The sequence below is a fragment of the Gobius niger genome, assembly GCF_951799975.1.
Source record: "Gobius niger genome assembly, chromosome: 20".
Taxonomy (NCBI): Eukaryota; Metazoa; Chordata; class Actinopteri; order Gobiiformes; family Gobiidae; genus Gobius; species Gobius niger.
Window position 1 is genome coordinate 28,162,603 of NC_136871.1, and position 23,522 is coordinate 28,186,124.

General features: G+C 43.5%; 1 protein-coding gene across 13 annotated transcripts in view; it reads left to right on the top strand.

Annotated features, from left to right (window-relative positions):
• The first annotated feature begins 439 nt into the window (after positions 1-439).
• The window catches only part of atp2b2 (ATPase plasma membrane Ca2+ transporting 2), a 95,195-nt gene continuing 72,112 nt past the window's right edge, over positions 440-23,522 (top strand). For 5 of the 13 annotated variants that reach the window (XM_079578852.1, XM_079578860.1, XM_079578859.1 and 2 more), the window contains exon 1: positions 12,352-13,070. In XM_079578852.1, the coding sequence (XP_079434978.1) occupies positions 12,872-13,070 (199 nt within the window). In that variant the 5' untranslated portion in view covers positions 12,352-12,871. Of the gene's footprint in view, positions 564-12,348; positions 13,071-23,522 lie in introns of those variants that run through there. The other 8 variants (XM_079578856.1, XM_079578864.1, XM_079578862.1 and 5 more) reach the window with 6 other exon arrangements.

The window sequence follows — 23,522 nt, forward strand, 5'->3', positions numbered from 1 at the left end:
AAAGAGCAAGGAAAGCCACTGCGAAGCCCGAAATCTTCTGGATGTTGTGGAATAGCTTGAAGTATAGAAATAAGTTAAGTTCTACTTTCTTAATTCCTGTAGGGAAATCTTTTCTCTGCATTTGACCCACCCTCAATGCCGCTGGGGCGACCTGTAGGAGCGATGCACAGCCAGAAAAACATTTCTTTCAAAGCTCCATAATATTTAACGCATATTCCCCATTACAGTGTAATTTTCTCAGTTTATTTACTGCTTCCAAGTGCCCTCCGATTACATTAGCTCTCTTGCCTTCAGCCACCATATCTGAAGCACTATTCGCCAAAAAACAGGACACTACTCTGCCCCGTTTTATATAGTTCTATCTTCACATCCATTATGAAATGCCTCGACAGTGCGCCCACCCCTGCCTCTCTCCGACATGGTACAGGCTGTGCACTGTCCACACACACACACGCTCGGCACACGGCGTATAGTGGCTCAGAGCTGTGTGTGTCTCTGCGCTCTTCTTTTGAGGTGGGAGGATTTCCACATCACAGCGATGGTGCTGATGACCTGGCTGCCATGTAAGTAAAAGGCAAGGCACAAAATAGTAGTGGATTATGAATCTACTTCAGGCGGGCATTTTGGGTCATATTTTGGTGTGAGTCTTTTGCTTTTTTCCTTTTGTGTGTGTGTGTGTGTGTGTGTGGGGGGGGGGGTTCTTGAAAGGTGATGTATGCTTTTATTGCTTTGGGTAATGGGCACTGATGTAAGAAGAAAATGTATGTTAAAGTGGAATTTTCCCGTTATGTTGCAATTACAATATGGAACACAACATTCCATTGTTGGCTTTATTTGCAAGGACAATCCACTGAATAAACATGCAGTTCGTTAAAATTCAGAAAGCAGCGTTTGCTCAGAATATCGTCATCATAATTTTTATTTACTTTAACTGGTTTTGTGTGACTGATTTGACGTATAAATGGGAGATATTCCAGAGCTCACTTCAATGTAACAGCACTGGATTCGTCTTTACAAGTTTTGAACAGCAAATCCATACGTGAACATCGTGAGGCGATCCGGGATAGTTCTCCCATTGCGTCGGAGCCGAGTCCATCTGTTGAAGCGTGCGGCCACTCTCTGCCTCTGTCACAGCAGCTCCTCTCCTGCTGCAGCTTCGTCGTGTGTCGGCGTGTGGCTGCTGTCCGCTCTGAATTAGCCACCTGATTATTGGCCATGTTCCATTAGCGGAGCACGCTTTTGATTGTTCAACCTCGCCGCCTCCACTGTCTGATGACTGTCACTGTAATTGTCGGGCTGCTTGGAAAATGATTGGAACCACTCGGCGTCAGCAAAACTTCACACTGAAGTAACGAGTCTACTCTTCTCTTCTTAGGAATTGGATTTGCAATTATGACTGTGAAAATGAATAAAACAGTCACACACCTTTCAGAATATATTTGGAGAGGCCTCGACCAGAGCTGGCAGGTTTTATACATGAAGCCACGTAGATATTTAATCTTATGAAGTGTCAGCAAGACAGCTAGACGTACATTTATTGACAGATGGTTCACTCTCCATCCAGAGAGCCTCCTCATGGCAGCATAGGTTGAATCAGAGTCAAATATTCACTTGGATGAATAACAGTTGACAGCGTTGGATGGATATTTAGTGTTTTTTAGTGTGTCTTCCATTTGATAGTCTTGCCCTGATAAAAAATTTAACGTCGCTCACATTGTTGCATTTCATCAGGTTAATCCTCGTCCCGCTCAGTCTTATCTTGTCCTGTCCCGAGCCGATTCGTTAGCGTCGCAGTGCACAGAGTTTTGCTTTGTCATCAGCACCGTTGCAAAGCAGCGCGACAGCTACTGCACTAAAGCACAGCTGTCAGCCAGTTTTCATAAAGGTAATGGACAGGCACACTCCACTTAAAGCTGATGTTTCTGTAAAAGTGACGAAGATACACAATTACTTTTCTGTTCAACTCAGGATCAGGGCTTGTCTGTGTTTGAAGAAAAGACTCGATCAGCAGGACAAAAGAGCAGAGGAGACAGGCATTGAATCTTTAAAAAGCAGGTTCTGCTACTGGAACCTGTACTTGGAGACTTTGCAGTTCTTTCTAGATCCTTGCAATCTCATTGCTCAATCGCCCTGGAGTGTTTTATTGCAAAAAAATGTTTTCAAAAAGTAGTCAACTGAACCAGGTTTTATGAGCTGAAGACATTTGACTGCTCATCGTCCATTCAGATGTTACACTGGTAACAGCAACAGCAGTGACCCACAATAAGCCTCGCCCCTCCATCTTTAAGTCATGAACCATCCTTGGAGGGCAGAATTTTAGGTATGCGGAAAGATGGTTGGAGAGACTTTGAAGAGTTCAAAAAGACTAAAAGGAAAATCCCTCTCTAAATAGTAATGGGAACACATCATGAAAAATCAACTTTATGAGCTTTGAACCATGCTACGATTCTTTCTCGTTTCCTGAGGTAGTTTTTTGCTTCATGCAGGGTTGGTCCTGGATTTCTTTTGTTGCGTTTTGTTCCTCCCCATTTTTAATGTCCATAAATCATCACTGGACCTGTTTGGAGCAGTGTTTACCCTTGTTCTCTCTCCAGCCGCCAAAGCAGAGTAAAGTGTAAAGAGCAGTCTTTAATACAGCTTAAACTTGCTCATGGGCACCTCAGCATTGATATTTATCAACTATAATGAATTACGCATGATGAGTGGATTTAAGGTTTACAAACTGTAGGGCTGAATGATTAATTGCATTTGTAATTTTATCGTGATATTTCACGTGATATTTTACCTCTGTGATTTCCAAATCGTAGAGTCACGTGATTATGGCCCATGTTGCTGATGGCCGTGGCCCATAGAAGTGGATGAAGAACCTATCCAAAACAACTGCAACAACTTCAGCCACTTAAATCTTGCTTATGGGCTTCATAAACCGCGCTAGATGCTGATAGCTGCTTTCCTCAAAGAGCTATTCAGCTCACGTACCTGCGGATCCCCTGAAATGAGCCTCTTAGATGAGAAGTGAAATGTCTTCAACTTAGAAAAACCTCAATGTATTTGTGCTACTAAAGGAACAAGTTTCTCATAAAAATGTTCATTCTCTTTTGAAGTGCACTGCCCTTCTGCCCGTCTTTGACTCTGTTCTCCTTGTAGCATGTTTAATTTAATTAGACCAATAAGTCCCTGATGGTCACTACAGGCTCATCTGGAACAGTGCCTCAGTTTGTCTTCCTTTGACCTTGCAGTGTTAAGTTGGTGTGTCTGAGTTTGAGGGTCTGGCGCATTAGGGAAAATCAGCCGGTGGACATTCAAGACATGGCTGCCTGTCATTGAAGTTGCAGTATTTTGCAAATGTTACCGCAAGAGACTGATCGGCTTAACCATCAGCGCATTGTGATAGAACTGTTGTATTTGTCATTTGATCATTTGAATATTTTTGATATGTAGCTCTTGAGATAATTCTACTGACAAGTGCTGACCTTTTTCTGATGTTTAGAGCCCTCTATGCCCTTTCCCAGGGCTGGCTGTGTAGAAGAGTCTAAAACTCTTCCTCAGGAGCAGATCTCAACGGAGCTCAAAGCAAACTCGTGTTACTTCATGCTGCTGGGATGATTAAGTTTCCTTAGCATTTCACATGCTAATGGCAAATGCTTTGGTCCGACATAAACGAACAGCGCTGTTTGATGATGTCATCAGGCTGCGCGGTTCGGTTTGCTTGGGCAGGTGTGGGGCTGGCCAGCAGAGGGCATGTGTGACTTAGAGCTCTCAATAGAGGATTAGTTTAGAAACGTGAGCATATTTAATATCATTTGGACTTTTTTAATTGTCCAAAGAACATATTTTGCATTGTTTTTAATAAATAATTAAATAAATGAAGTAAAGATAGTTGTTTGCATAATTGTTATTTTAATTTTTACTAAAATAATTGTTAAGATCGAGCAGCCCAAAGTTTTCATTTTTTGCTATTTTTGAATATTTTTATGGGTGAAATGTTGGTAGTGTGACTTTAGTGTAAACTGACTTGGAGATGCAATTATCAGTTGATTGAAATAACATTTGGCAAATACTGTAGATCCCTTTAGGAGAGACCTTCAATGATAGGATAAACCATGACGGTGGACCTAATTTTCCTAATTTACCTCAAATTTAGCCTCTTTTAATTCCAAACTTTCCATGCTTTTACTCGTTTTTAAGTTGCCATTTGTTTTTGTCACAAATGTGTTAAATCTCCATCAGACTTGAACAAGACCTGATTGTGGCTTCTTGCGATATGAATATTGCATCAGCAAAAACTGCAACAATAATTAATTGGCAATATGTTGTGTGATGGTTCGCCACAGATGTAGGATGTAGCTGAAACAGCGGGACGACATGGTTTTAGATGATTATTGCAGCAATAGAAATGGGAAAATAGAATAGAGAAAGTATTGTCAGGCTCTGCACTGCTTTGAAATGAATCTTCTTGCAGCGAAATGAATCGACGTTTGAATAACGATGCATTACAGCCTCCAACAGGCCTCCAGCCCTGTGTGTTTCTGACGCTGCTGGGGCAAGTGTGACCGTCATGGAGACTTGTGAACAATCTGGGACTGAGTTTTAAGTGTGAACAGTGATAATCAGTGGGACTGCTGAGAAATGGGTAGCTGGTAATTGGTGACTTCTAATGTACGTGTGAAAGGGTTTTTCGCAACAACGACCAATGTCTTAAACTACACTGTCCAAATAGTGAAATTGTATCCCACTTGCAATGGCATGGACACGACCAGAATACTCCAGGTTTATCTATGCATATGCTCACATTATGCTGCCAGAAATCTGCCAGTGACAGAGGCGTTGCACATCGCAGTTGAGGCCAAAGCTTAGAGTATTTAACATTTGAATCATGAGCATGACTCAGTGTCTGTTTTCCTGGACACTGCGTGGTCAAAATCGCAAGTTGAAGCTGCCTTTCCAATGAGCCCTTACTCCTCAGGCCCTGCTCTCTGTGTCACTGTTGATGGATTTGTGAAATCCCCATGGGCGAGTTTGTCATCCCACATGTGATGAATTATCTAAAGGTACTGATACAGTGGGCAGATCATCAGCAGATTAGCCTGTCTTTGGAAACGCCCAAAGGCTAATATACTTGGGATTTAGACCTTAATAATTAGTACTAGAGGTTGTATTTGCTTGTTTCCCAGCATGCCGCTTTATGGAAAACAGAGGGTAGATAGACTATAAACAGTAATGTATTCGGCTTGTAAAGGTGGGTGAGGTCGAAAGATGTAATGCTTCGATGCAAACACGTGCCCCGCAGTGCTACTTCTTTTTGTTCACTTTTTTTCTCCCATTAGTTGTTCTTCAGGCAGTGGAGGATTGCAGTCAGGTGCTACATTCTGACATTTGAGCACATTTTAGAATAATTGTGGACAGACAGGCACCAGGACGGAACACATTGTAAAGGCAAAATTTGGTTGAAGGATTAACAATTACCTGATGGCGCTAAACCAATGTGATTCGTGGATTCGGCACGTTAAAATTGTCCTAAATCAGCTCACAAACCACCAAATATGTCATAAACTAGTGTAATAAATGATGAATTAAAATTGCTCCGCCATATTTTCTAGACGTCTTTACTTACACTTACAAACACAAATGCAAAGATGTTCAAAGTAGTAGTGCATATTGAGACCAGGGAAAATCTGCTTACAGATCAAAGTACTTTGAATGCCTAATGTAGGTGGAAAGCTGCTATATAATTTGAGACCACTTTACCATTTACCAACAGAGACTTAAATTTCTTGTTTGGTTTGGATCACACTCTCATTGAACCTTTTCAAGCTCACTATAACTTTAAACAAAAGCATGTTTGTGATGACCCCTGCGCTGAGTAGAAATGACGGGGGCAGGTCAAAGCAAAGGTGAATGCTGCCCTGTTATGTTGGTTATAACATGCGGAAAAGGAAAGCCAGAACACGAGTAAAGCATTAGGTTTTTGCTAACATTGTATGCTTTTACCTTTAAGTCTAGTTTGATCTGCGATAATGCATTAATCTGATTTAATGTTTAGTCAAATGTTGAGCAGGTCACTGTGGTAGTACATCAATGTATGGACTTTACCGCTTTGAAGCCAGATCTGTTTTAATGGGCCGACAGACACACATTATACCACCCATGTTTATACTCTGAGACGCTCAAATGTGTAACTACTGCTTTGTCTGGATTTGATCTCAGCCCTTTTCAAGTCTTTTTCAGCTCGAGCTTTCATCTTTCCTTTTCTCCTCCGACTGCAGTCTCCAGTATTTAGTTAGCACGTCAGCGCTCAGCCCAATTAAGACAGCTCTGATGGAGTCTGCTGTGAAGGAGGCAGCTTAGTGTGCAACGTTAACCTACAGACAGACTGTCCTTCTGAAATAACTGGGCCAGCTCTGGTCACCTGTTTGCCTTCTATTGGGTCGGCATGCGGTTGTACAATAAATCATGGTAAATAATTGAGGCTATTCTCGTCATGGCATGAATAGCCTACAAAGTTAATCACCAGCATTTATAGTTAGTGTTTTGGGGGTTGCTGGCATTGCAGCTCGTGTGTGATGTAAGATGCAGATTGAATACCCTTGCACAGAGGAGGCTGCAGTGCTGCTCCTTGTAGGCAGGGGGGGCTGTGTGCCAGTGCTGGGGATGGTGCAGTGGGCACAGCTCTGAGCTCAAGGACATTTTGACACAGACGGAGTGGGACTGCATCCTGGCTCCACTCAGAGGAGACAGTCACAGTCTGGGCTTTGCTACATCCACAATGGGCTGTTAGGAATGAGTGATTTTAGGAAAATGTGCAAGTGCTATATTCTGGACTAGTATTGCGATGTAGAGTAGATTTGTGATTTATGTTAGTATTAAATTCACTAGCATGCACATCCAGGAGCATGATCATTTTAAAGAAGAAGTAGTAATAATTGTTGATAAATACAAGAACCCAATGCATTTCAGAACATGTGTGTACTGTACAGTTATTTGCAGTTGACATTTTAATTGTAGCTTTTGCATTTTTTGAATTGCTATCATTCAAATGATTCAATTTGGGATTAATCTTGTTGGTCCACTGTATGTTCAGCAGATGTGATTTTAGGCTGACACTATTATCTGTCCTGACAACAGATGAAAAATTGCCTCGTGGTTAACTCTAGCATATTGGTAGAAATGTTCATTAATATGTCCTGAAATAAATACATAATATTCACATTGCAGGCTACTTGCATTGTGAATATAGCTGTAGTTCTTTATTTTGGGCAGTAAGAGTTGTTAAATCTCTTGTTATGTTTTCGGTTATTCACACAATGAAAACATTCTGAAGCACATGCGTTGGTATATATATATATATATATATATATATATATATATATATATATATATATATATAAATATAGCGCTTTTCCAGATGCTCAAAGTCGCGTTGCAGTTTTGTACATTATTCATTCACTCCATACTCTGTGTAGCCACAACTGCCCTGGGGTAGACTGATGGCAGCGAGGCTGCCAAGCTAAGCACTCACTTACACTACATTGACTAAAGCTTCCCGGTGTTCTCACGCAGTCTCCTATCCGGGTATTACTGAGGCGCTACACTGCTGAGCTCCTTAGCTCATGCTATGTTTTAAAGCCAAATAAACACAGCAAACCGGTATTTTTATAAATTATTTAAAATATGCTTAAAAATGGTGTCTTGAATAACAGGAAAAATACTTTTTGTTCTTGTGCGTGTTCTCGTGCTGCAAACTGTGGGTGTGTCTTTGCTTCAGATCAGCTGATTTATGACTCGGCTGCTATAACATTTACTGCTGTGAATAAAACCACTTCCACTCCTGGCCCTTAATTGTACATGATTGAATTACCAGCTGCAGAACAAGTCTTTGTCAATTTACTTTTATAAATATTGTATGTAAAAAATAAATAAATAAAAGGCTGGCTTTTAAATGTTGTTTAAAAGCGACAGTTCAAACAGCATCCGTCTGCAGTGTGAGCTGGCCTCATTTTCGTGCTCTGAAGCGACAGTTCTGTTCACACTGGTGGTTCGTTTAGATTCCACAAATAGAGAGTATCGTTTTTCTTTGAAGTTAGCTTAGCCACAAGCAGCACCATCTCCCTGCTTTTACCGCCTCATTATTTCTCTCAAATCACTTACCTTTTTCACTGCTCCTTTAGCTATAATCATTTGTTCTGTCTCCACATTCAAGCTTCTCTTTTGCGAATATCATTTCATTGGAATCGAATGATTCGACTTGTAGTCAAAGCTCAGCAAAGCACCCATAGAAAGCCTTTGCCAACTAAATGCAAGTGTTTGAATGTTTTTATTGGCTGAAGTAATCCGCAGTATGGCCTTTACTTTTATTTAGCTACTGTTACTTTCCGTCAGCTCTTTCAAATTTCAGTTGTATTGTCTTGAATTGTGAAATGATCAATGCATTTTTCAGGCTTCCTAAATGATTTACACCCTGGAGCTCTGGGTAATATTGACAAAAACATAATCTTAGATTTAAGTGGAGCGTTCGTACTTGGTACAGTATAATAGCCATTGTCAGTCTCTTTAAAGCCTCCATCTGGTGAAGGGAGAGCTACCTGTCATTTCTGCACCCGCACACTCGCTCACTGTTCACATTGTGTTTCCATGGAGACCATTTATTTGGAGCAGATGTTGAACTTGGCACCGCTGAAGTTTTGGAGCTGCGATTGGACATGATTGGCAGCTGGCAGAAGGAGATCAATCAACCATTTAGGAACAGTATTTAATGCTGTGAAAATATTCAATATTTATCCTTCATATTTCTCAATCATTAGCCTGAATGAACCCACAGTATAAGGTTCATGTTGGACTAGTCCAAACCCAGTTAGCTACAATTTGTACAATGCTAAACAAAAAGTCCACACACATACAGTGTGACTGAAAAACACTTTCAGCACCATGGACAGCTTTCATGGACAGCACAACATTTTAACTGTCTCTCAATCATTAAACTCACTGTTTTCATAAACGTGTCCTCAGTTTCCTTAAGAATGTTGTTCTTTTTAATGGGTTAATACTGTGTGGTATGAATGACATGATCCTGTCATTTTTTTTTGCTTACTCTGGCCATGTTAACAATGACCAAGGTCGACACAAAAAACTCCACTCTGCAACAGGACAAAACCCAGTCTAAATCCATCCGTGGTACGAGAGACACACCAGACCAGAAATTCTCATTTATTATAATTTATGATTTGTCTTTAATTCTAAAGTTCAGTTCGTCATAGTAATCATTACATTATGAGAGAATGGGCACAGATCTAGTTGTAGAAAGAAAGATGCTCCTGTTTGTCACCACTCACTGTCTGTGAAGCATGGCCCTCTGGATCTGCAGAGGATCAATGATCTGAGGTCTCATTTAGTCCACTGTAAACAGAGTGTTTGTCCTGGGGTCAGCAGTGAGCAGGTGTGATGAGCAGGGACAGGCTTATTCCTGTGTCTGGATGCTGCTGATGTTTCAGTCAAATGTGCAGCTGTATAATGGAGCCGTTTACATTGGGCTGTTGTGATGGAGGCTGCGTATCATGTCACTTAAATAATATAATGACAAACTGTGTTTAGTTTCATCTCAAAGAGTGGATCAATGCTGGGCCTGCTGTGTCACTGAGGCCATTGATTGAAGTGCTCAGATGTAAATGACTGGTGACCAGTCAATAATGTCCTGTGCACTGATCCTGGTGGCCAGATATCACAAATCATCAAATTATCAGGTCAGTGAGAAAAGGAGAGATTTATTTATAGAGAAACGGATCCTCTGGCTCTATGTTTTAACTGTCTTTAGCAAATGTAGCTGTCTGAAATGTAGACTAGATTTTTTTTTTCTGTAGGCTATAACTACTGAATAACTATTTTTCAGAAAAAAGCATTTTTTTTTACAGCGATAAATCAGCACCCAGAAGGCAATGGTTTTAAAATCTTAAAATGATGAAGGAAGACTTTCACATGAACCATCATTGGACCAAAACTCACATTTTAATTTCAATACCCTTTTTATTTCATTAATTGATCTATTATAGTAAAATACAAAAATACAATGAGGAACCATAGAGAGCCGTTTCATAAACAATGGCAGGTTTGTTGCTATAGCAACAGTTATTAAAAGAAATGAAAAACATGATTGTATTTGTTTCATACATATTTATGTCTGATGTATTTTTTTTTTTTTAGAAACATTGTGTGAGATCAGTGCTTACTAGTGTTATGTCTGCTGTCTTTTACTGCATTTGCCTCCTGCTGCTCCAGGCTGTGCTCTAGTACAGGTGCTGAGAGAGCAGGGGAGCAGGTGGAGCTGCTGTAGACAGGAGCACAGGGGGAGCTCTACTTTAGACCGAGGAGGCAGAGCTGTGGCTGTAGACAGGAGCACAGGGGGAGCTCTACTTTAGACCGAGGAGGCAGAGCTGTGGCTGTAGACAGGAGCACAGGGGGAGCTCTACTTTAGACCGAGCAGGCAGAGCTGTGGCTGTAGACAGGAGCACAGGGGAGCTCTACTTTAGACCGAGCAGGCAGAGCTGTGGCTGTAGACAGGAGCACAGGGGGAGCTCTACTTTAGACCGAGGAGGCAGAGCTGTGGCTGTAGACAGGAGCACAGGGGGAGCTCTACTTTAGACCGAGCAGGCAGAGCTGTGGCTGTAGACAGGAGCACAGGGGGAGCTCTACTTTAGACCGAGGAGGCAGAGCTGTGGCTGTAGTCAGGAGCACAGGGGGAGCTCTACTTTAGACCGAGGAGGCAGAGCTGTGGCTGTAGACAGGAGCACAGGGGGAGCTCTACTTTAAACCGAGGAGGCAGAGCTGTGGCTGTAGACAGGAGCACAGGGGGAGCTCTAATTTAAACCGAGGAGGCAGAGCTGTGGCTGTAGACAGGAGCACAGGGGGAGCTCTACTTTAGACCGAGGAGGCAGAGCTGTGGCTGTAGACAGGAGCACAGGGGGAGCTCTACTTTAGACCGAGGAGGCAGAGCTGTGGCTGTAGACAGGAGCACAGGGGGAGCTCTACTTTAGACCGAGGAGGCAGAGCTGTGGCTGTAGACAGGAGCACAGGGGGAGCTCTACTTTAGACCGAGGAGGCAGAGCTGTGGCTGTAGACAGGAGCACAGGGGGAGCTCTACTTTAGACCGAGGAGGCAGAGCTGTGGCTGTAGACAGGAGCACAGGGGGAGCTCTACTTTAGACCGAGGAGGCAGAGCTGTGGCTGTAGACAGGAGCACCGGGGGAGCTCTACTTTAGACCGAGCTGGCAGAGCTGTGGCTGTAGACAGGAGCACAGGGGGAGCTCTACTTTAGACCGAGGAGGCAGAGCTGTGGCTGTAGACAGGAGCACAGGGGGAGCTCTACTTTAGACCGAGGAGGCAGAGCTGTGGCTGTAGACAGGAGCACAGGGGGAGCTCTACTTTAGACCGAGGAGGCAGAGCTGTGGCTGTAGACAGGAGCACAGGGGGAGCTCTACTTTAGACCGAGGAGGCAGAGCTGTGGCTGTAGACAGGAGCACAGGGGGAGCTCTACTTTAGACCGAGGAGGCAGAGCTGTGGCTGTAGACAGGAGCACAGGGGGAGCTCTACTTTAGACCGAGGAGGCAGAGCTGTGGCTGTAGACAGGAGCACAGGGGAGCTCTACTTTAGACCGAGCAGGCAGAGCTGTGGCTGTAGACAGGAGCACAGGGGGAGCTCTACTTTAGACCGAGCAGGCAGAGCTGTGGCTGTAGACAGGAGCACAGGGGGAGCTCTACTTTAGACCGAGGAGGCAGAGCTGTGGCTGTAGACAGGAGCACAGGGGGAGCTCTACTTTAGACCGAGGAGGCAGAGCTGTGGCTGTAGACAGGAGCACAGGGGGAGCTCTACTTTAGACCGAGCAGGCAGAGCTGTGGCTGTAGACAGGAGCACAGGGGAGCTCTACTTTAGACCGAGGAGGCAGAGCTGTGGCTGTAGACAGGAGCACAGGGGGAGCTCTACTTTAGACCGAGGAGGCAGAGCTGTGGCTGTAGACAGGAGCACAGGGGAGCTCTACTTTAGACCGAGGAGGCAGAGCTGTGGCTGTAGACAGGAGCACAGGGGGAGCTCTACTTTAGACCGAGCAGGCAGAGCTGTGGCTGTAGACAGGAGCACAGGGGGAGCTCTACTTTAGACCGAGGAGGCAGAGCTGTGGCTGTAGACAGAACAGGAGAGCAGCTCTTTGCTGTGGACGGAGCAGTGTGAGCTTTCTGCTGTAGACGGGGGAGGCAGCGTAGTGACAGTGCAGCGTTACGTGGCTGTGCCTCTGTGTCGTCAGAGCAGCTCCCCTCACACCTCCTCTCTGCAGCAGAACGGAGCATCCTCTGCCCCGCCCCCTGCCTCATCCCTCTCTCGGCAGCGTGTGTCCTCACAATGAGGTTAGCAGCCGCGGTGGTGGCAGCAGGCAGAGCGGTGCATCCACAGTCCCACCTGCTCTTAGCGCCGCACTCATCCTGTGTCTCTCTGTCTCCGCAGCAGTGATGGGGGAGAGCACCATGTAGAGAGGAGGCGCAGGAACAGAGCAGCAGCAGCGATGGGGCACCATGGATGGAGCGGCGCCGGACTGCAGCCGTGAAGGAGCGACCACTGGGCTGTCCCACCATCACCTGGATGCTCCCAAACCCTCCTTCCCTCTCTCTGGTTCTTCTCTTTTTTCACTTCTGAGGCGAGACGGCATCTATTGATTTATCTTTACCCACAGTCTCTGCCTTTGAACTGCACTTCTGATCATCTGTCTATTTTTTTTTTCTTTGCCTCGTACCTGGATGCGATTTTCAGCGAGCTCGTGAGCTCTACTGTGAGTTCTTGTAATCTATAAAGCAATAACAAACACTTAATCGCGACCGACTTGACGAGCCGACATCATGGGGGACATGTCGAACAGCGATTTTTACGCCAAGAACCAAATAAATGAGGACGGCCATGCTGCGGGTTTTGGCTGTTCCGTCATGGAGCTGCGCTCGCTGATGGAGCTGCGCGGCTCTGAGGCGGTGGTCAAGATCCAGGATGACTATGGAGGAGTGGAGGGGCTGTGCAAGCGCCTCAAAACCTCTCCCACAGAAGGTCAGTCCTCCTGCACTCTCATCAAACCTCACTGTCAACCACTGCTCATGCCCGCACTCTCATCCGTGCATTTTAGGAGATACTGACTGCACAGTATTGATCAGTAATAATTACCACACCTGTATTGCAAACACATCGTGCATTAGTGGTTTGCAACACGTAGCAGTTTCCTCAGTTGGGTGTTCCACAAAAAGAACAGGTTTTGTGATTTGCTCTCTCTGTGAAAGTGGACAAGAAATAGTTTCTTTATTTTGGGGTAAAATTTGATGCTGCAAAACACTCCTACATCATGGATTTTTACATAAGATGCTACATACATGTCATCTGCCAAATCATTTTTAGCTCCAAACTCAAATCCAATTAAATATCACCTCACTTTATCCCAATTATCCCAAATGGCATGGTCCACATCAGAAGGAACAGCTTGTATCATGATGCATTAGTTAGTTGCACAGTCTCTGACATTTACCCAGGTTCATTGTAGGCTCTTGTTTGGTGTGGTGGAATTTACCAACCTCCTTTTTTTGCATCATTAATCAAATGGACTCGGCTGCTGCTGCTGCTGTTGCTGGCGTTTGATTAGCGCCGCTCTTGCGTATTGATGACTGCATATTGCACATTTTTCCTATCTGGCCGCACAGCCCTAGATACGCCGGCCATGTCTGCCGTGAATTATGGAGGAGCGGCGAGATGCGGGGACCTGGTAAAGCACCTGGTGAAATGCGTAAGCACAGCATCACAGCAGCAGCAGGCGAGCGGGAGGGGAGTCCCGTTTGAAGAGACTAATGGAAATTCAGCTCAGATCGGCGTGTGGGACCGGCGTTTGGTACTATGGCGCATAAGACCGATGTTGGGCCGCTTTTCTTTTCTTTTTTTCTTTTTTTTTTTGTATGCACAGAAATCTCCCCGGACAGCTCCCCCTTCCCCCGTAACCCTGTCACTGTCACCCCCTCCCGTCCTGTCAGCCAATCAGCCGTAGCTCTATTAAGGAGCGAGTCTCCGGGGGAACGCACGGGAGGTTCAGGCATGTGACGAGGAGAAGGATGAGAAAGCAAAAAGCAGTAAAGGTGATTGTGGCGGCTCTTACCTCGTTGTTTCTTTTATAAAAATGGGACTGAATTATGGATGATCTGTGGGCTCTGCTTTTCTGCACGCAGTAGCACTTAAATATACCACACAATAATAGGATGGACCATACTTAAACGCGCTATAACTTGTGTGTTGCTTATATTACGCGGAAACAAGACACACTTTGTTTCTTTCATCATGGTGATATGATTAACCCTGTGTTTTATGCATTGCTATGTGTTACACCCTGTTACTATGTCATGCTAATTCTACTGCAAAGTGGTTTAGCAGTTACCATTAGGGCAGAAACTAGAAGTATATGTAATGCAGAACGCCCTTAAATGTGTGCAACTATGTGATTTTCAACAGTTAGCATTACTAAATATAGTGAATATAGTAAATCCCCTCTGAAAAATTAAAAGCTACAGTAGGTATTTCTGCATAGTACTAGCTTCCTCAAAGCTGGATGGTTTCTCTTTAAAAAGCTCTGTGAGGTTGTTGAATATTTCCACGGGCTGTTCCCTGTTCCCTCCTCCTCTGACGTTCCCCGCATGGATCAGCATTCATGTCGTGTCACCTGTATGACATCAGAGGGAGCCTGTAAGCGGATAGGCCGGGCGGCTTTCTCCCAGGATTGAGTTTCCTGCTCCTCTCGTCCAATGGCAGCCCTTCTAGGTCAGACGGTGTTATACTTAGATTAGTCGGAGGCAGCGGGAGTAAAATGAGGAAAATCTGTCCAATTGCTGAGCAGTAGGTAAAAACCTGATGAGTAGCTTTCCCGTGATTGCTATTACCATCGTGAGCATCCTACATCACATAACAACGAGCAGCTCCAATGAGGCTGAATTAGAAGAAGCAATGAAACTGTGTAATTACAGACATGAAATTAAAACTGCCTTTGCACTCTGAAAGCCTCACTACTTATTACACTCACGCGTTTTATGACTAACACAAAACTCTCTATGTTGATATTATTTAATCCAATCAGACTAATGTCATTTCGTGTTCATTAATTTCAGAATAAACTTCTTGAATACACGGCGAGAGATATTCAAATCGCTATGCAACTGTCTGGAGTGCTCATGTGAATTGTTTTTATGCACTTTTATGCATGTCCAGAGCATTCGCGTTAGAATAGAATATCAAATGGTAAATCAAGTGTTTTACAAAATGTGTGTAGAGGCCAATAGATTAGAGGGTGTGCAAATGGTTTATATTTTATTCTTAAACGGAACCCAGGATTTCAGATTAATGACACATTATAACAAAGTACATCATTTCATTACATGAGAAAATACTTATTTAGTTACATATTTACTGAAAAAAACGCTTTACAAAGTCTATTCAAAGTCGAAGCGTTATAATTATTAAGTTAGAAGATCGCACCCGATTGCACCGACAACATGACTGGGACAAAATCTTCTTTCTTGTCCTGAGTCAGTGGCATTGATGGTACATTTGCACAGCGCCTCCTACTGTTCTGGAGTGTGCAATAAGGCTTTTATGTGGGACAAAACACACAAAGCCAAATGTATCCTTTTTACTTTGTGATGGCGTAGAAAGTGTGAAATGTTTGCGTTTCAATTCTAGAGCAGTCAAAGCAATGAGCTCTCAACAAAAATACCACTGGAGTAAAGTACATATTCTCCAAAGCTCTAGTTAAAGCCACACTGTGTAACCTTTCATCCTATAGATATAATAAAAGAATTTGTTTAATTACAGTTATATCGTTATAAATACATTTTAAATAAAAAACAAATCTGTGTTTGCTGTGAGCGGCTCAGCTCAGCTCTTCTCAAACCTGACCAATTACTTACATAGGTTATCCTAATCCATACCCATTCTTTGATTACTCTCTGCAAAAATAGCTGGTCAGTAGGATCATGTTTTGTATTCTAAAATGTTACACAAACTCATTTCAAGCTCTCACTATCTCTCCTGTACATCTGAATTGCTCAAACAAATTGATTATATTCATGTTTTACGCCCGTGTACAGCTTTGAGCGGTGCTAAAGTGCAGCAGGAGGGACCACCCCCAAAATAAATTTGGATTCTACTTGTATCTTCCCTTGCTCAATAAACATTTAGATCGGGGTATTTGAAAAGTAACTCAATTCTAACCCAACAACTAACATTTTTTGTGAGACAGAGCTGGCATGAAGGTTTAAAGCATAAATAAAGGCGTGGGGAAGAATTTAAACCTCTGGTCGAAGGTTTCGTGGCACTAACCACTGATCTATGGCCTTTCACCCTGCGTATGCTTTAATATGCGGCCCCCCATGAAAAAGTTTGGACACCTCTGATTTAGATGAAGACAGTACAACATGGTCTGTTTTTTGCTGTGTTTACAACATTCTCTGAGCTGGTAAAAATACATTAATTCTACAATAAAAAGTCAGTTAACCCAGCTTTAAGCACAGTATTTGTTGTTACTGATTAGCTTTGGGTATAAGGTTACAACTCAGACGATTTATTGTGACTTGTCGGCTCTTTGAAATGATTGGTGGTAGGGCTAATGGGCTTTACAATAATATATTGCCACATTTTTGTATTACTATAACGCAATATCCATATCGCAAAAGCCACACCATCTGGTCAAATCACTGAGCTCTTCATTTGACCGAGATTTACATGTTTTTACCTTCTAAAAAACAAAAATGAGTGGTAACTTCAAAATGCGCATACGTTCAGTTTTACTGACGGTTTTCCTTATTCAATTTTATGTTAACCTATGAAAATGGATGCACTGCACTATTGGTAGCGTGCTCCATCCACTGCCTACTCTGCTCACCAGATATTTGCATAGTAATTTGAACAATGTACCCTTTGAAGTGTTTGCTGTCACTTTGTGGAAATGCAGAGCTGGCTGTCTAATGTAATGTCATTTGAATAAGGGATCCCAGGTGTTTCTATGTTAATGCAGCCCACCACATCGCATATGCCGGCGCTCTCTCCTCCCTCATCACCGGATATGTGCTGCGTCCCGTCACAGTGTGTGGCGCGTGTGTGTGTGTACTGTGGCCCCGTCCCGTAGCTCAGTACTTGATGTAAAGAGGTCCTGACCGGGGTTAACCTATTAGCCTCTGTGCATTGAAGACCATGGAATCCCTTTTAGTAACACCGGATGAATGGGCCCACTCCATTATATGGCATGGACCTCACAATGGCACTGATAGTGTTGAAGATGAAACCAGCGGACGGGTTGCACTCCTGTGCCCGTGCATTAAGGCGCATTAGCCACTGGGTCGCGGATGCAATGCAGGAGTGTCAAATCATCAGCGTGTCACTGGCAGTCGAGGGCCCATTTATTTATCCCAGAATCTGCTCGCTACGCTTTAGGGTTAGATAATACGACCTCAATTCATTTCAGTGCATTAAAGCCTCTAGGCATTATTCACACAGTATAGGAGGATTGGAGACAGAAAAGCCATGCATAGCTATGATGAACAGTCTAAAAATAACTATGATTGTTCCCATTAGAAGGAAAAATGTGGAAGTCAATAGACAATCACATGATGAAAGGAAAACATTCGTCACTAAGTGGCATTGTCAAAACTGTGCAAGTAGCTGTCTTTTTTTGTGCATGTTAATAAAGGAAGAAACTTGACATTTTTAGTGCTCGGTGGATACATTAGCGCAAGATTTCAGTGATATTTAGTCAGGTCTTTCAGCTTAGGTCAGATCTAGACTTGGCTAATGTCATAATAAGGGACGCATATATTTTGGTCTATTTAAAGACGGATAACCCAAAAGATAGCTGGTTTACGGTGCATGGTATGAAGGGTTTAACTTTCCCAACTGTTTCCCGCTAGTCTTCTCCAGACTGTACCAACAGTAATGCACCTTCTCCAAAATTGGCAGCGACATGTTTGTGTGAGCTCTCAGTTGTGCAAGAGTTTTCCATTGTGTCGTCAGCACTAAAGATCTTTATTCGACAGCAGGTTAAATATAGTAGATAGGTGGCACCAGTACAAGTCAACCGCCGACTACTGGATTCGTATATCCATTTGTATATCCATTTGTATATCCAGCCTGCCTTTGAAGAGAGATATTTAGGGGATGAGAGGCAAAATGTCCACGAATCCTATAAAGTACAAATGATGACTCATGAACCTGTGTCTGCAATGGAAAGCTTCTGTATGACCAGCACAAACAATAAAGTATACCTTACTTTCTGAAAACCACCAAATCAAATGTGTGTTACCAATTCATGTCCTTAATTTAAAGAAATAAATCTAAAGAGGAGTCTTGTTGCAGTGCATTAACTAACTAAACCCCTTATTGACCTACTTCGTCGTATAGTACACCTGAACCGGAATGTAGTTACTGGTGCGGCCCTTGTAGGTTAGCGTGGGGTGAACAAGCTAGCGTTTCCCCGAGGCGCTCCGAGGGGTGAATGCTCTGAGTCATTCCGGGGCCAGATGGGATGTCAGGCCTGCGCTCACTTTCCGAGAACAGGACGGGGAACTCGAGGAAGCCTCTCTGCGCGCTCTGTGACCCAGCTTGCACTTCGATTGGGAGGAAAGATAGCCGGCGCAACAACGCAACAACTACAGTGTTTTACCTCCAGAGATCGGGAGAGACGTACTTTGGCGCAGCTCCGCGGCTCTTCCTCTAGGGTCAAGAGGATGAAGTGGCGCTTTAGGCATAGGCTTTGATGTTGTGGAGAAAAGTGTGCTTAGAGTGGAGGTAAATATAGGTGCAAATTACTCGCATTCGGAATTCAGAGCCAGAGGGTTAAGACCTTCTATAGAGTCGGTTTGCCACGAAACGCTTTTAATTGCAATTGGAGCATCTGGAGCTGGCGTATCGTGATGCTCTTGTGTTTTTTTTCGATTTCATGAGTTGCTCCATAATTTATGTTTGCTTTAAAGAACTGTCAGAGAGTGCTGTGAGAGAGAAATGTGGCTCCAGATTATGATAGACTGGACGTTAGCAAACCGATTTTCGATGTTCATTCGAGATTGTTGCACCAACCTTTCTCATGATATCCATCCGTCATTCATTCAGTCGTTTTTCCCCACTGCCAGAGCCAAAGGGAATATAATGAAAACATGGCGAGTCCACCTGGAGGGATTGAGAGAAAATACAATGCTAAACCGAAACCGTGTATCTGCAGTTTAACTTCTACCTTGACCTCTCTTTGAATCTGGTCTCCCAAAGTTTGCTTAAGGTCTCTTTCTGCTTCCTCTCCCCACTTCTACCTATTCAGTTGAGCGCATTACATCTTTCCTACTCCGAGACAAATGGCCAAATCCTCAGAAGCTCTCCCGTAATGTGTGGCCTTGTTGCCTGACCACGGTACAGATGATTCCTCCCACTTTAGAGGTGTCATCTTCCTCTCCTTTTTGCCCTTGTCCCCGGTCCCCTGCAGTCCCCTCCCCTCCATCACAGCGACTGTACCTGCCTGTCCCAGCGCCTTCTCCCTCCGCACCGCCTGCCTCTCCTCTGTTCCCATTTCTATTTCCGTGATCTGCTCGGTCACTGCCTTCCCACCGGGCCCCTGTGCAGCCTAGCCTAAATAGTACTGCTCCACATCCATAACCTTCAGCCATTCTCTCCGACACTTTTTTTTATTCTGTCGAACCGTCACAAGTAGGCGCTTGTTCTTAAATCGTCCGCTACACAAGAACTGATTTTCAAGCCACTTGCAAAGTCCCTTCATTGATCATCGGTTTAAAACATTTGCTAAAAGCCTGACAGATGTCGAAATTTTGTCCACATCAGCTTCGTGTTTCTTAGCAGATGAGCCGCCGATGTCCTCTGCTTTTGCACATATTTGCCATATGTTTCAGTGTAGAAATATACATCTGGTATATCTGAGCAGACAGTACGGAATGGTGCCAGTGTTTAGCTTTATTCTGCCTATCCTTTCTGTTTTACTGTGAGCTGACATTGCTGTAAAGGTCAGTCTGGGAAACCAAATGAATGAATGATTGTCAGTCGGGTCAGTCACAATGGAGTGGTCAAAAATCTTGCATGGAGATAAGAAATTGAACCCCCATTGGCTTATTGTTGTTTCCTTGATCTTATTTTTACTGAATGTTCAATTTCATAAAGTATAGAGCATTTGGTTTTTCACTTATGCCACCATTTTGGATTGATTGAGAAAACATGGCGTGCAGAATGCAATAATATGGTCAAGCCCCTACTTGACCACCAAGGGTTGAGCCTTTTCAGACAGCATTTACACACTTTTATAAACAGAAAACCGTAAAACAGCATTTGGGATGAAAATACTAGGCTAAAATGCAAAGCCAACAGAATTCTGAAGACATTTTGGATTGGCACCACGTTGACTTATTCTGTCTATAGGTTTCTGTAGCTATGGGAAAAGATATGATTTGCACACTACAGCAGAAAGGCACACATTGGCCTTGTTCACTGTCTTTTTCCCTTCAGAGGAGGTGTAATTACAAAGCCTGGAGTCAAACGACCATCTTAAATTGATTTTCATATGATTTTATTTTCAAATATTACATTTCACATCACAATTTATAATATAAATAGTTTGAACTTTGATCAACACTAATAGAATCACACACTTTCCAAACAGTGTGCGAGACAAATCTGAAGCTGCACTGTGAAACTACTTAAAAGTTATTTCTTTGGGTTATTAACCGCAGTGCGAGGAAGCCCCTGCTCTGACAATATTGCTTTGGATAGTACAACATGATGTATTGTACAAAGCTTTTATTGCCACCGGGAGCCAGTTGTTGATGATACTCATGAAAACACTTCACTTGACATATTTATTAGAGTCGTGCGCGGAGTCATCCCAGCCTGTTTCACGCTGAATTTCTGTATTTCCTCATCGTTCTCTTGGAACAAAGATCTTGTCAAAAATTGCCTGCTTTAGCCCAATGTATATCTGCAACCTGACACCGTATTTCTTTCTTGTTCCTGTACATCGCTCAGGATGCAGCATCCCTCTCAGATATCATCTTGTCTCCACTTTCCTTTGCTGTATAAGAGTGTCAAGGATGTATTTATGTCCTGCTGAAATGCACTTTAGTCGATAAATCTGCAGAATTTAGATGCTCAACTTATCTTTACTTGTAACAATGCAGCAATAGCATCAGATAACTATAGTGTACTATTTATATTCACTTTTCCCCAGTGTAGGGTTGTGTGATATGGCAGAGAAATAAAATAAATAAATAGGACTTTTACAACTGCGGTTAATGAGAGGAATGTTTCAAATTAAACCACATCTGAAGGTACAAAAACGAAATATTGAACAAAAAAGGTTAATTCCTTGAAGTCCAAACCCCAAACAATGAGCATTTACGGCCACAGGATTGGCTGCAGCTTTTATAATGTTTCTACTAAAATTCACTTAAGCTCAAAGGTGAGACACTGTTCACCACTTTGTTATGTTTATCACTGACTCACATGACTGATATGTGATTCATCACTGCAAGATCTCACTTGCATCTACGTTACGGGTGATCAAGGGAACAATAATAGGCTTTATCTTTCGCAAAATTAGTTTCACTCTGTATTATTTCACATTTGTTACAGAAGGCTACTGCGTTATCGCCTGACCTAATGGTGCACTCACACTGGAAGCATCAACATGCACCACGAGCGCCTAGTTGGTTGCTGGAACATGTTGCAGTCATTTGCTTAAGTAGCTTCATTCTCTTTCAGGAGGAGCTACTGAAGCACAAAGTTGTGGATAAAAACATGTTTCTTGATTAATTAGTTTCTCTCTGTTGATACTGCAATCATTTTACTCCCTACCTCCGACATGCAAGCCTCCCCCAGCTTTCTCACCTTCTGTCTCTCTGACACTTAATGCCCTGCCTGACACTGTCTCCCGCTCCACAGCCCTGCAGTTCCCTTTTAAACACCTCTTTTTGGTCTCTGTGTTTATTGAAATGTGATTTCACATTTCACACAACCTCAGCACTGACTAAATAAGCTTTACTTTTATTTCATCCTCTTTTCAGACCTGGTGTTTCGGGGCAAATCCGTTTGTCTTTATGACGTAGGAGAGGCTTGTGTAGCAAAGCGTTGTTGCTTGCTTGTAAAGTTCACTGGACCCTCGAGACGCTGGATCTGCCTTGCCAAGCTGTGTGACTCTTTGATAATATGACTTACACTTGTTCTGCGCTTTACAAGCCTGTATTACCAGCTTCTCACAGCGCTACAAGGCAGTCATTATTCAGTCACGCCACACGGTGGCAAGCTATGATTCTAGCCACAGCTGCCCTGGCGTAGACTGACGAAAGCGAGGCTACCAGTCTGACCACCCCCAACCACTCACTCACACATTCTGTCCTATTGTACATGTTTTTAATGGTAGGGGAAACCGAAGTACCTGGAGGAAACCTACACAGACACGGGGAGAACATGGAGACTCCACACAGGCTGGGGATCAAACCCGAAATCGCCCACGCCAAATGCCTCAGTCGCATTTGGTCTAAATGTCTGGAAAGGTTCTGTGACATTAATCCAAAATATCCAGGTGCTTTGTTCTGATTATTACAATCCCTGAGTGAGCTGATCAGACCATCACTGAACTATCATTCAAACTTAAAAGTGAGTGGTTTGGTCGACTTTGAAGTTTAAAATCTTCCCAATTATGCATGAAGCCAACATGAATCTGTATCTCACTCCTCCGTATTTTGCCGCTCTCCTCCCTGTTCCACTTTTTTTCCCACAAACTTCCATCCATCCAGCCTTCTATCAATTCTTCCATCCGTCCGTCTCTCCCTCCCCAATGATCGTCCTAATCGCATCTTTCAGTCAGCTCTGCACGAGCCCGCTCCACTGCTCCCACTCGCCGCAGTCTATTTAATCTCCGTCCCACAAGGGATCTTCTTTGGAATAAGGACACTTTCTTGTGCTCCGCTTCTTCCTTCCTCCTCCTCTTCCCCTTGGCCAGCTTCCGCAAAAGGCACTGAGGACAGATTATAATTGATACAGGCTGTCATTTTGCTCCATGACGTTCGCCGCGCGACACCCTCACTCGCACAGGTGTGGTACATTGACCTTGAGGCGGGCAGGACTCCGGAGTTTGGTGGTCAATCGCTCCCCACTATTTCACTCTGTGTGCAATATTAAGGAAATCTCCTCAGGGAAGACGTGCACTGCAGTCCGGAAGCGCCTTTTAGCCTATGCGTTTCATTGATGATGCTATAAATGTCCACCCGCCCGTTATTGATGGTTGGGAGATGGGAGAGAATAAAGTGCTAGTAAAAATGAAATAGCTTACAATAGGACCTTGCTGTGTTATCGCAGCTAAATAATTGAGGCTGTGAATACTGTACAATTGCGTTAGCTATAACAAGAGGCTGTATGTGTCCACCAAAGCCAAATATATTTGTCAAACTGCAGTAGTAGTAGTGGTTTATTTCGGTCCAACAAATACACAAG